We start from the raw sequence: 14,275 nt of genomic DNA, 5'->3' as shown, positions 1-14,275 counted from the left end.
ATAATCACACAACATAATCAACACCAAAATGATTACTGATATTTTCTGTCTGTAGTTATTTGTCTGTGATGGATGAATTCTATACAATGAAAAAGATAAATGTCTTACATTGACTTACACTGAAAATATAAACATATCTAGCTAGCTTTGCCAGTTGCAACAGTCAAGTATTTTGCCAGACCAGTCAATGAGCTTGACCTAAATAGTTAAGCATTATTGTTTTATCCTTGCAAATAGTTATCAGTTCAATAATAATTTGTCGTGTTTAAAATGTTTGGTTTAGTGAAATGTCTACATTTCATGATGAAGTTTTGCAGTTGAAAAATAAATAAAAAAATTCAGCCACTGTGGCCCACAGGTTGAAAACCACTAGCCTGGGCACTAAAATATTTAATGCTAAGTAAGCTCTTAACGCTGATTAAAATGATTTTAGTGGAAACTTTGGTCTATACAACAAAATTTTAAACTATAATCCTGTTTTCCAACACTGAAGCAGCAAACGTGTGTGTGTGTGTGTGTGTGTGTGTGTATATATATATATATATATATATATATATTGTGTGTATTGATTTTTATTGAGTTTTGTGCCAGTTTCTGTTCTTTATAGATAGATATTAAGCTACCTATGGTAGACTCTTCCTTTTAAAACAAATTGTAAAATCCGAAAATAAATGTATTTATGAATTAACAAATAACACACATGCCTGATCCACAGCACTGAAGGAGCTCACTATGAAGGTGTTAAACAGCATGTCCAGCTTCATTGCCCTGCCTGCCATCATCCAGCGCATTCTACAGGTAAACACTTATACACCGCTTATAGACATCTTATAACATGCTATAGCCATATAATAAATATACAACTGTGATTTTTAGAGCGGTATCAATGGCTATGAATTTAGGTTGCAACAAATATTCACTAAAATGAGAAAGATTAGATCATTCATATTTGCTAAATTGATAAAATAATTTGGATAATCATGTTTGCGTTTCAGTTGTTTCTGTAGATGAATAATGTAGATTTTACTAGTTCATTAGATCCTGCTGGTGTGGGTTCATGGATATTTCTTATTTTTTAAATGATGCACTCAAACGTGACTTGTATGATGATAGTGCCCCCACTGGAGAAACCTTCACTTCTAAACGTGAGCAGCAAGTTCCAAAGCTACACAACACATCCTTTTCATGTCACTATAAACAAGGTGTTTTTCTGTCATTAGCGCAAAGTGGGTGTAGAATTCAGCCATACAAAATTATATGAGTTCACGGAAACAAAAGTATTTTTATTCAAAATTTTACAACTCAACTCAAGCCATACAGAATATGCTGAGAGTTTTTGAGTATGTTGCATTCCGCGGGTGTTTTCAGGCTTGGCAGGTTTGGGTCATTTAAAACGAATGCTGGTGCGATTGCTCTGTCTAAAGCAAGTGAGAATGCTGCCGTCCGAATATGCGAACCGAGAACCACTGAACAGGTCTATCTCAGTTCGCTTCAAGGCACTCTGGTGCAGTCAGTTTAAAGTATGAACACTGCTTCGCGTCATGCAGTACCACCATAATTGAACCAAACTTTAAGTATAGACACTCCCTTAGTACACATCCTCTACAGAGAACACACTGCTGCACATTTATGCACAGTTAGTGTTTTTTTTCCTGAATTTAACTTATTGGCAGAAAAGAACTAAACATAAAATGTGGCCTGAGCAAAACCCCTTTAATATGACAGGAAAATGTCATATTTAAGTGTGTTCTCTGTAGAGGATGTGTTACGGGGGTGTTCAAACCTTTGCATGTGACTGTACACATTTAATATTATTTAGCCGACTGTGTAAAATTAGATTAGTGCTCTCTAGTTCTGTCAGTTCTTTTCCCAACGTAGCCATCATCCCCCTTGAAGCATTGTCTGCATTATACTAAAAATGGTATTAAAGTAAATTATTTTAATTATGTAAATTATTTGGTAACACTTTACTTTTACGGTCCCCTGTAGATGCTTTGTAAACGCTCAGTATATCTTTAAGTAACATTTCAACTAAATTTCTATTAAATGCAACTGAACTTCAAGTTCAGTGTGGAAGAGTTTATTACATCTACCCCTAAGCCTAACCCTAACTTCAAGGCAAAACCTACACCTACTCCTGACCCTAACCCTAACCTTAGTGTTATTGATGATCAACTGAACATCACAAGAAAATTTGTTAATGATTTAAATGCATGTAGAGCATCTATAGGGGACCATCCAAATAAAGTGTGACCAGTTATTCAATTATATCATTATATGAAGAAAAACATATAAAAAAGACTTTTTTTTGGTTTTGGCCAAGTGTGTCTCACATTTTGGTTTCAGTCATTTTCGGTATGTCACTAGTTTCTGTGCGTTCCAGTTGTTTATTTATTTGGTTACCTGAAATTACCATCCTTTTGGAAAGAGTTGAATGAACCTGGCCAGAAATCAATCCCTTTTATCACAAACAGCAGTCTGCTCTAACACATGCGCGCGCACACACACACACACACACCTTCTTATCCTGCAAATCAATTCCACACTTTCCTGCCTTTTCTAGATAGTGATTAGAACTGATACACTGCACAAACTCCATTGACCATTTACAGCAAACTATATTCATACCAGCCTTACACATCTACAGAAGCAGATTAGTTGGATGCACTGTTGAAGGATGGATTCCACTGAATTCCAGCCTATCAGAACACACACACATACTCACTCTCATGTGCACACAGTTTTGAAATGTTCGTGGGAGGTGAGTGTATGAACTTATTTAATATTAATGAGTGGAAACAGGTCAACAGCAGCAGCATATTGTCTGTTTTCATTGTGGCATATTTAGTGCTGTCACCATTCCTCTATTGATCTGAATGCATGTTCAAGTAATGGGGTGTGTGTGTATACTATCAGCAGCTCTGTGTGAGCTCTCTGTTCTTTAATAGCTTGTACAGTAATATATGTTTAGTGCAGAATGTTTGGATGTTTTTTTTTCTTTTTGCATTTACCAAAATAGTGAGTTACCATCTCTGAAATGGCAACCTTACGGGTGAAGCAAAAACTCATGATTTGCTAGTATTAATGCTAATGAAGATATTTATAGGGGGAATAATAGCACAGTGTCTATAATCTTTTGCTGATGGGCAGTAGACCAAAATTACTCCCACTATTAACATGTTTTTGACCCGAATTAGCATAGAGGCTCTACCAGAATACAGATTACACCAGGAATAGTTCAGTGAAAATTCACATCTACTCATTTTAATGTGATGCAGTCAGTCAGGTATGACATGTTTGGTGACATGTTTAGTTTTGTGCTGCAGCTGTAAGGCTAATGTAGCTATCAAGTAAAGCCTGTTTCTCACCATTTATCATCTGTACTGTTATCTATTAAAATGGGCAAAATTCAGGCATCTGCTCCTAGTATTTTCAGTTGTGGAACATAGTTTGTATCACACAGACCGTTTTTAAGTACTGCATCTGAGTTAGGTGAACAGTGCAGTAGGTAATTTATATATATTTTTTTTTGATAGACAGCCCTCTTGTTCTAATACAGCCTGTAGCTTGTAGCAAAGTGGAACCCTACAGTTCCTCTTGAAAGCGTCTACTGTAACAAGAATCCATGAACTGTACGAAAGAGATCGAGAGGCTACAGTCGTGGAGGAGTTGAAGCCACTCACCATATATATGATATAAGCATATAAACTCGTTGGTTGGAACATGCAGCCGCTATTGCTCTCTGGATGTCAGTGAGGAAAATTGGAAACTTTACTGAAATTGTGATTTTTATGTTCAGTTGATGTGAACTCTTCTTTCACACAGTGAAAATAATGTTACTGAATTACTGAAAGTAATGAATTCATAGGTATAGCAAAATGCACAGCTTTTTAAATGGAAAAATATATCTGTGATTAATCGTGATTAATTATTTTAATTGTTCGACCGCCCTAACGCACATATTGTGGTACATGTGCATATGTTCTTAAAGACAGTTCCTAGTTTAGATTCGTAGTTGCTATAGTAACTTTGTTGTCTAATTTAGTGTCAGGCAGTATATGAAGGCACTGTTTACTAACAGTAGCATTAACAAAGCAATTTGCGTTTCGAAGCATGATTCATTAGGTGGCTGGCTTTTTTCTCCTAACAAATAAAGCTTCAGCGTCTGTTCTCGAGGCAATATTAAGACAGTCAGATGCTTCTTCACACGCTGGAGGCTCTGATGTTGCATCACAGTTTCTCTCCCCATTAAAAATGGATTGTTTTACATCATCACTCCGCCAGACGTTCAATCTGCAAGCAAAACAAACTGCTGCTGATGGTGACATTTGATGGCATTTGCTTAGTGTGATTATCAGGGCTGCGCTAACATGAATGCTAATGCACACTCTGGCTTTCATGAATGGTAATGCCTATCCAGACTAGTGCTAATGTGTATGCATGCTAGCATTGTTGTTAATAGAGATATTTATGGGGGGATAATAGCACAGTGTCTATGTTCTTTTTTTTAATTAGACCCACTATTAACATGTACTTGACCAGAATTAGCAGTAGAGGCTCTACCAGAATGCAGATTAGACCAGGAATAGTTCAGTGAAAATTCACATTTACACATTTTTTGCATCTTGTAGTCAGTCAGCCAAGTTTTGCGCTGCAGCTGTGAGGCTGATGTGGCTAACAAGTAATCAAAGCTTATTTCTCACAATTTAGCATTTGTACTGCAAAATTCAGGCATTTGTTGCTTTTTTGTTTTTAGTTATGGAACATAGTTTGTGTCCCTTTTTATGGATGACAGCATATCATACAGTGTCAGAAACCACATAAGCAAGTCTATTTGAGATTACTTAACAACTCTACACAGTTTGTCATCTCCATTAACCATCAATGTCCATTGCTTGTTATCTACACTTGCTTCATTATTACTAAATTCATAAGTAATCCATAGTAGTCACTGAATAATTCATAGTGGTTTCTGAATAATTTATTATAAACACTAAATAATTTAGTGTTTTTTTGAATAACCCATAAAGGTTTCTAAATAATTCTTAGTAGTTACCAAGTAATTTATAGTAGCCATTAAGTAATTCATGGTGGTTTTGGAATAACCCATAAAGGTTTCTGAATAATTCATAGTAGTTAAATAAATAATTAATACACAAAAAAGAAAAGTAAATAAATAAATAGTGGTTTCTGAATAATTTATAGTAAATACCAAATAATAATATATAGCATTTTTGAGTAATCCATAGAGGTGTCTAAATAATTGATAGTAACAATAATAAATAAAGTAAATACTTCATAGTGGTTACTGAATAATTCATAGTAGTTTCTAAATAATTCTTAATCATTACTAAATACTGTTTCTGAATAATAAGTCTCCAGATTACTAACTGAATAATAAGCCTGCCCTAATAATATTTTTATTTATATTTTTTCAGTAATAAGGCTGCAGATTAATGGGTTAAATGTGTGAGTAAATGTGTGTTTGTGTGTCTCCTGAAAGTCGTTAAGCTGTATTAGATACGCTGTGTTTTTCTTGTTGCTCTGAGCTTCAGAACAGCTGCTCAAACACATCGCAGCGGTGTATCTCATGTCTCTCTGTGGGTGGTCTTGTGCGTGTGCATGACTGGAATTCGTGAGTTCAGTCTGGCGGCTCTGTTTTTCATGATCTGTATGTTAATGGTGTTAGAATCATGGTGTTATGCTACATGTGAATTCCCCTCACATCTTTAAGCCAACGTTTACAGAGTGCACTTTCTCTCTCTTGTTTTGTTTGTCTATCTGTCTCTCTCCCTCCCTCTTACTGACAGGTGGCTAAATGTACTGCAATGTTTCTCTCTCTCTCTCTCCCTCTCTCTCTCTCTCTCTCTCTCTCTCTCTCTCCCTCTGTATATTGTAAAAGGCTGTAACAGTCTGTTCCCTCAACGGTCTTTGATTCATTTATCTGCTCTGTGTGTGTGTGTGTGTGTGAGAAGCAGAGGTAGAGACAGTAAATACAGCACCATGCTAAAGAGGCCAACCCTAATTTGTTTAATTCCCAGTCAAAATGGCTGTTAAGTACATGTGATACATTATCCAGGAGATATTTCTGAGGAAACTGGATATTAGATAATCCACTTGCACAATGAAGTGGAAAATCACTGGAAAATAAGTGAAAAAAACAGGGATTCCAAAACTGGAGTTAAAAAACAGATAAAAAGATACAGAGAAAATGGGGCTCCTAACTGTGCAAGACCTGGTAGACCATGAAAACTGTCCCCATACAGAACTTATAGCTTTCATCTTTGATAGGGAGGAGAAAGTCAAGCTCCACTCTTGATTCAGATCTGAAAAATCCACAGGAGTTTCTGTCCTTCCTTCCACTGTGAAAAGAAAACTCAACACTATGAGCCTGAAAGGATGTGTAGATGTCAAGAAGCCCTTACTGAGAAAAGGAAATAAAAAAGGAAGAACATTTGGAATTACTTGGATTGTGAAAAGCAGAATATTGCACATTTCTTTGAAGAACTGAAAGCAAGTCTCCTGTGCAGAGTAGAAGCTGTTATAAAGTGGAAGGGTGAACACAGTAGGTATGTGAAAATATGACAGCTGGTTTTTGAGGCTTCTGTGTGAATTTCTGTTAAATATATTTTGTTTTTTCCCTTTGATGCTGAAAAATTAATAACTTGTTCTTAAACGTCATTTTGACCAGAAATTAAATACATGAATGGTGGTCTCTGACATTTTCACAGTACTGTATAGAGAAAACAAAGAGAATACTGTAGTGTGTGTGTATAGATTAATAAAAACAGATTGCAATGATGTGCAAATGGTTTAAACCTTATATTTAAGTAAAAAAAAATAGTGCAAAGACAACATATCAAATGAGACTGAGAAATGTTATTGATTTTTGGAAAATATATGGCCTTTTTGAATTTGATGCCAGCAACACATTTCAAAAAAGTTGGTACAGGGGCAACAAAAGACTGTCAATGTTGTGTATTACTGAAAAAAACACCTAGTGCAACATCTCACAACTAATTAGAAAGACTGTGTGGGCAAATAGTGCAGCAGTTCAAGAATAACATTTCTGAACATAAAATAGCAAAGAACTTGGAGATTTTATCATCAAGCTCATTTAAGATGGACTGAGGAGAAGTGGAAAAGCACCCTGTGGTCCAACAAATCAAAATTTGAAATTCTTTTTGGAAATCGTGGACACTGTGTCCTCAGGACTAAACAGGAGAGTGATCATTAGGCTTGTTATCAGCACACAGAAAAAAAAGCAGGCATCTGTGATGGTATGGGGGAGCATTGGCACAATGGTGTACTTTTAGAGTGGGGGAAAAAAGGTCTTGGATGACTTTTACCAAGGTCTCAGACCTTAATAAGCTTGTTAGGGCTGTGGCTTGTTCACAGTCATCATTAGGAAAGGCCAATTCAAAGGCTTATAAATATTCTTCTTCCTCAAACCTTGTGTCAAGAATCAGCAGCCATGGGCTCCTCTAAGCAGCTGCCTAGCCCTCTGAAAATTAAAATAAATAAAATGCCTTACGACAACAAGTCCTGTGGACTGATGAAGTTAAAATGGACTTTTGGGCCGCAGTGAGCGAAGGTATGTTTGGTGAAAAAAGGTACAAACTTTCACAAAAAGATAATCTTTCCAACATTTAAGCATGATAGTGGATTGATCATGCTTTGGGCTTGTGTTGCAGCCAGTGGCATGAGGAACATTTTACTGGTAGAGGGGAGAATGGATTGAGTTAAACACCAGCAAGTTCTGGAAGCAAACATCACACTGTCTGTAAGACAGAAGCTGACGGTGAAAAGAGAATAGCTTCAACAGGATAATGATCCTAAACATACCTCAAAATCTGTATCATAGAAAGTCTGTGAGTAGACCTCGAAAGAGCAGTGCATGCAAAAAAGTCTCACAGAACTAGGAGTTTTTGCAAAGAGGGATGGGTGAAAATCCCCCTAACAAGAATTGAAAGACTCGTGCTATAAAAAGCGTTTACAAGCTGTGATACTTGCCAAAGGGAGTGTTACTAAGTATTGACCTTGCAGGCTGTCCACAATCATTTGCTTTCCTTTTTTTCCTATTTTGAAACTTTAAAAGATGGAAATAGAGTAAACTTGCTTAAAATATTAAAGAAACATGTTATCTTCAGCTTTAAGCTTGTTGGAAATCAGGCTGTCTTTTAGGAATTTGACCCTATATGAATTATTATTATTTTTTTTATGTGGGGGTTGCTGGATCTGAAAAAAAAATGGTTTGGTTAGCCTACCTTGGATTGTTTATTAGCCAAGCTGTTTGAAATGGCAAGCAGAAAGCTCCTATCACAGTAATGATGGGTGAAGAGTGGCAGTTTGAACCGTGACCGTGTGCCAACATTGCTCAACACATCATTAGATACCCATGCTGATACGTTAAATATGCTAACTCGTTTGTGAAGATATTACCCAAATCTCAGTTACCGGAGTGAGGAGAAAACAGTTAGCTAAAGTTAGCTAGCTTCTTATTTTCTGTTCCTCCTTTAATGGAGCAGCAGTTACACATTACTGCTTCTCCACTTAAGATGGAACAGAACATTTTAATATCAAGCTGATGAATAGGAAGCCAACTTCAGCCTTGTGGAGAAAACAAGAGGCTCAGCAGCAGCTAAGTACTGAAACAAACAGCTGCAGAGGTTTCATAGCTTCTGATTTACACATCTGTTTGGTTGTAGTGTCCTGGATTCCACAGTTTGATAAGAGTGATTGTGGAAAAAACCCATGCTTCATATAGAAACACAAGATCAGATTGTAAATAAACTTGTAATGCTTAGTTCACTAAATATTGAGATGTAGCCTTTTTGTTTGTTTTTTGTTTGCTTTTATACAGATAATGCTCTTTTGTTTATATTCTTTATTTATTTGAAGAAAATGACTTATCTCAGTTATCCTATCAACGAGCACTGTTGTAGAAATGACCAGTGAATAAGTAAAGAAGAGAAAAATGTTGTTGCTATGTTAGCGTTTCTTTTTATTTCCGTGTCGAAAATATGTTGTCTTTTTGCAAATGTTGCTGTGTATATCAGAGAAATATATAGGAAATAATGAAGAGCAAAAGAAAGATGGGGAGGAGAGAAAAAGAACACCAAAGTGAAAAAAAAACACAAAGAGAAACAAGAGCGAGGATAGAAGAGAGTGGCAGAGGAGAGAAGGAGACCTAGAGAGATGGGGAGAGTGTGAAAAAAATGAGAGAGATGCAGACAGACAGTGTGAGAGAGATAAGAATTGTATTGTTGTGTCTGCATTGGATGACCTTTTGGCTGCTGATGTAGCTGCTGTTTTCTGTCAGAACTGTATTACCTGTGGGACCCACAGCCTATTCATAACAACCACATACATGCACTCTGTCCATTCCTCGGTCCATTCACTCACTGCTGCTGATCCACAGTACTGTTCTAAAGGCGTATTAATACTGTTATTTTATATACACTATTAACTTATCCAGGGAAAGTTGAAACATTATAAACTGGGCTACAAATGGTATTTGTAGCTATTTTATTCAATATTTCAGGTAATTTGAAAACAACAGGAAGTTATTAAATGATAAATGATATGTTGAGATTATCTGTTTACAAAAAAAGGCCAGTTATCTTCAAGATTTGATTACAAGGCATTTCTATTTCTTTTGCATTTGTATTCACACAAAATTGCTTAGTGTCATTAAACATGGCACTGTCATAGGATGCCACCTCTGCCACAAGTCAGTTTGTGAAATTTTTGCCCTGCTAGATCTGCCCTGGTCAACTGTAAGTACTATTATTGTGATATGGAAGCCTCGAAGAGCAACAACAGCTCAGGCAAAAAGTGATAGACCACGCAAACTCTCAAAGCGGAGCTGCTGAGTGTTGAAACGTGTAGCGAATGAAATTCATCTATTCTTTGTTGCATCGCTCACCACAGAGTCCCAGACTGGGTCTGGAAGCAACTTCAGCACAAGAGCTGTGTGTGTGGAGCTTCATGAAGTAGGTTTCTGTAGCCGAATAGCTGCACACAAGCCTAAGATCTGATGCCAAGCATTGGCTGGAATGGTGTAAAGCACACTGTGCCTGGACTGAAGCGGTGAACAGGTGTTCTCTGGAATGAATCGCACTGTTTTGTTTTTTTCTATATAGTTTTGTTGATTTTTCAGTAAAAATGTGGAAAAAATTAATTTCCAATTTGGAGGTTTTTTTCCATTTGCATATTAATTTTGTCGTAAATATTGAATACTTGTGTTAATAATGAGTATTATTGCAAAGCTAACTTTGTGCTGAATCAGACCATATCAGCAGGTCACAGTCAAAATTATAATGAAATACAGTGCCCTCCACAAATATTGGCACTCCTAGTAAACATGAGCAAAACAGGCTGTAAATACAGTTTTTTTATTGTTGATCTTTATCCTTTCATTTAGAAATATTTGGAAAAAATGTAACCTTTATTTGAAGTACAATGATTGAAAGAAAAAACTGAATCTTATCCTGAAATAAGCATTTTTCTTATATCTGTGTGTTGCACAATGTTGGCACCCTTTAATTTGTGCAGCCTCCCTTTGCAAAGACAGCAGCTCTGAATCTTCTCTTTTGTGCTTAATAAGATTGGAGAACACATGGCAATTCCTCCATACAGAATTTCTCCAGATCTTTCTGGTCTGCGCTTGTGGACTCCCAAATATTTTCTATGGGTTTTAGGTCAGGGAACCGGGATGGCTATGGCAAATTGATTCTGTGGCCAGTGAACCATTTTTGTGTTGATTTTGAGATGTGCTTTGGATCACTGTCCCGCTCGAAGATCCAACCACAGCCCAGTTTAAGCTTTCTTGCTGAGTCAGGTTTTAATTTAATATTTGCTGGTACGTAAAGGAGTCCATGATATCTTGTATCCGAACAAGCTGTCCAGGGCCTTTGGAAGAAACAAGGCCCCACAGCATCACAGATCCACCACCAGACTTCACCGTGGGGATGAGGTACTTTTCTGCATGCCCATCTTTGTGTCTACACGAAATCCACCTCTGATGTTTGTTGTTAGAAAGCTCTATTTTGGTCTCATCTGACCAAAGAACACAGTCCTACTGAAATTTCCAGTAAGTCTGACAAACTGTAGGAGCTTGAGTTTGTTGGTTCTTGACAGCGGAGTCTTTCTGCTGGCAACCCTTATAAACAACTTGTGGTTATGTAGGTCGTGTCTGATTTTAGTTAGGGAAATGTTTGGACCCCAAGACCTGACTAAGGTCCCTGCTGTGATTTTCAGAGAATTTTTTTACCTCTCTAGGTTTGGGGTCAGTTTAGACATGCATCCATTTCCTGGCAGATTCTTAGCATCTCCAGTTGTTTAAACTTCTTAATCATTGCCCTGATAGTGGAGATGGGCATTTTCAGCTGTTCAGCTGTTTTCTCATAGACGTTTCCTGATTTGAGCAGCTTAAAAACCTTTTGTCGTTCATCACTGCTGTTTTCTCTGGTCTTTCTCATAGCGATGGATGAGCAAATTTGGCCTGTGTGTCACCTCATATTTATACCCCAGGGAAACAGGAAGACATGTCTGACCATTTAAGTGTTCCTAATTGCGCAGGTCAATTTCAAAACATAAAATATTAATGGGAACATACCTTTCACTCAAGATTTTCTAGGGGTGCCAACAACCGTGACACTATGACACACAAATTTGAGAAAAAAGATTTCATTTCTTCTCTTTTAATTATTAGATATTAAATAATGGTTAGATTAATGTTAATATTTAAAGTGAAAGATCAAAAGGATGAGCAGTAAAAAATGTTTACAGCCTGTTTTACTCATGTTTACCAAGGGTGCCAATGTTTGAGGAGGGCACTGTAACCCGCCAGCGACTTTTTGACTGCTGAAACCTGTTAACCTGCGCCTTAGTGTGATATATTAGAATCATTTTATACGTCTTTAACAAAAATGGTTATATATTAATGAAAACAGGAAAACACTGATTCCAAATGTTTGAACGTGTGTGTGTGTGTGTGTGTGTCCTCAGAGCTTTGATCTCTGTGTCTGAACTCCAGCTGAGGGTGGAATTAGCCGAGTGTGTGCAACAGGCCGATAACGTATCCAATATTGGCTCTCTCTCTCTCCCTCTCTCTCTCTCTCTGTGTGTTTGAGATGGTACTCCACTGCCCTCTGGTTCGATGACTGCTGTTTGTGCTTTCTGTTGCCTTAGTACAAACAGTAAATCTCAGGAGTGTAAAATGTAGTAATATAGCAGTACACATATAGTGGGTCCAGAAAGCATTCGGACGGTTGGAAGGTTCATCATGTTATGAAGCAAAATGTCAAACAAAGTGTCACTCATTTTAAACTGACCATTCAAGGACTATCTTTTTCTTTTTTGCAAAGTCTTCTTGCAGAAGGACGATCTGGTGAATTTCAGATTATTGTTTGAGCAGTTTCTCTGCAGACATCTGCAGGATTTTGCATCCTAAAGATCTTTGTACTCTTTTGAGTTCATGATGCCACCAGTAAGCGCAAAGCTCACCATTACCACTGTAAAGAAAACAGCCCTAGACTGTGATGTTTCCACCTCTGTGCTTTACAGTACTGTCAGTGCAGTCTGGTTGGAGCTCTTCTCCAGGCTTTCTCCAAAGAGTCCACCATCAGTTTGATGTTAATGCTAAAAGTGTTTTTCTCTGAAGTACATCACTTCAACCTTCTATGATGTTCAACATTTTATGATGTAACTCAAAGAACTTCATTACAGTTTACTAGTGATAAGGTAGTGTCTAAGTACTTTCTGTAGCCACAGTATTTGCAGGTACGGTTCAATTTTCAAATCAGATATCAAGGTTTGATTGAGTTGTTATATTTTTATGTGTTAAAACTGATTATACAGAGCTCTAATTTTATACTACACAGATTAATTTGGCTTAGATAATTAAAAAGTCTCAAATAGAACTTTTCAGTATCTGCCATACCCCAAATATCACATCGCTTAGAGTTTATGACTTCAGAAGAAAGCCCATTCATTTGAGTGTGGGTGTATGTATAGTATAAGCCCCTCCTCCTTTAGCTTCAACAGTGTTGACAAGAGTTTTCTACAAAAGATGCCAAATAAAAGACAAAAGAGAGAGACTGAGAGGATTGCATCAGCGGTATAAATTTAAATTTTGGTACTCTGTTTCAATGATACTGTATAGAAGTTGTTCCATTTTATAAAAATGGAGAGATCCGATTCTAAAGTCTGATTGACTAAACCAAGTACAAAGCCTTTTTAAAATGGTCAGTATCAACTGAGTTCTGTTTAGTTAGTCATGTTATTAAAACCTGTGATGCTACTTAGCAACCATAACCTAATGTTAACAAACTAAATAGCTTGCCGTGAGAAGTGTTTGTTGCATTTAATGTGGGTATTAAACTATGTAATTTATCAAGCAGTGGTGTAACTTATTGTATTTTATCACAGTTTTACAAAAGCAATAAGGAACTCGGGGCCATGGAAAAAATGTATTGTATTGTTTTCATTGTCTATATTCGACTACTGTTGATTCAATGTTTTTAACTTTTTTAATAACATGCGTGTTTTTTTTCTCCTCAGGACCCTGTGTATGGAAAAGGGAAGCTGGCAGAGATCCAGGGCCTCATTCTTGGGATGTTGGAGACTTTCAACTATGAACAGGTACTGTGTGTGTGTGTGTGTGTGTGTGTGTGTGTGTGTGTGTGTGTGTGTGTGTCTGTGCATGTGTGTGTGTCTGTGCATGCTGCTTCTATTTGTACAGAAGACATATGGGGAAAACAAATAATGAACTGAAAATTAAAACTGTGTTCACATTAGTGTTAAAGTGGTGTTAAGTCTGATTTTCTCATACAGCATTCAAGGCATCTGCACTTGTGGTTGTCATGCACAAACATTTGCAAAGGGCTCTGCCAAAATACTTGTGCGTAATGTGAACTTGTGCAATAGGGGGCAGCATCCAAACCACAGTGTACAAAAAATAACCATTTTTGTAATTTTTGAAGATGGGTTGTATAAATGCTTGTAACATCACACCTCTTCTGCGAGCTCGTCTTTGAAAAGCTCCAATTGATTCTACACTAGTTTCGGTTCTTTCTCTCTGTCTCTCAGTTTCAATTCTGTTCCATTCACTCTGGCTATTAAGATGTTTCCCTAATACCTACTAATTGGTACAGATTTGTTTGGATATTAGTGAGTAACGTACAAGTCACAGGTTATTAGATTACTCTTTCCAGGAATCAATAAATAATCCCAATGCAATTTGAGAGAAATAATAAGTAATTGCCTCAAC

The 14,275-nt window shown here is 36.9% G+C and overlaps 1 protein-coding gene across 1 annotated transcript in view; it reads left to right on the top strand.

The window, feature by feature from the left end:
• The window catches only part of vps8 (VPS8 subunit of CORVET complex), a 153,998-nt gene that overhangs the window by 97,264 nt on the left and 42,459 nt on the right, over positions 1-14,275 (top strand). Inside the window, 2 exon segments of the mRNA XM_036564837.1 lie at positions 716-798; positions 13,567-13,647. Coding sequence (XP_036420730.1) covers positions 716-798; positions 13,567-13,647 — 164 coding nt within the window.

This window comes from Colossoma macropomum, unplaced genomic scaffold, assembly GCF_904425465.1.
Source record: "Colossoma macropomum unplaced genomic scaffold, Colossoma_macropomum, whole genome shotgun sequence".
Classification (NCBI taxonomy): Eukaryota; Metazoa; Chordata; class Actinopteri; order Characiformes; family Serrasalmidae; genus Colossoma; species Colossoma macropomum.
Note: the sequence above shows the minus strand (reverse complement) of the source record. Positions and strands in the feature narration are given on the sequence as shown.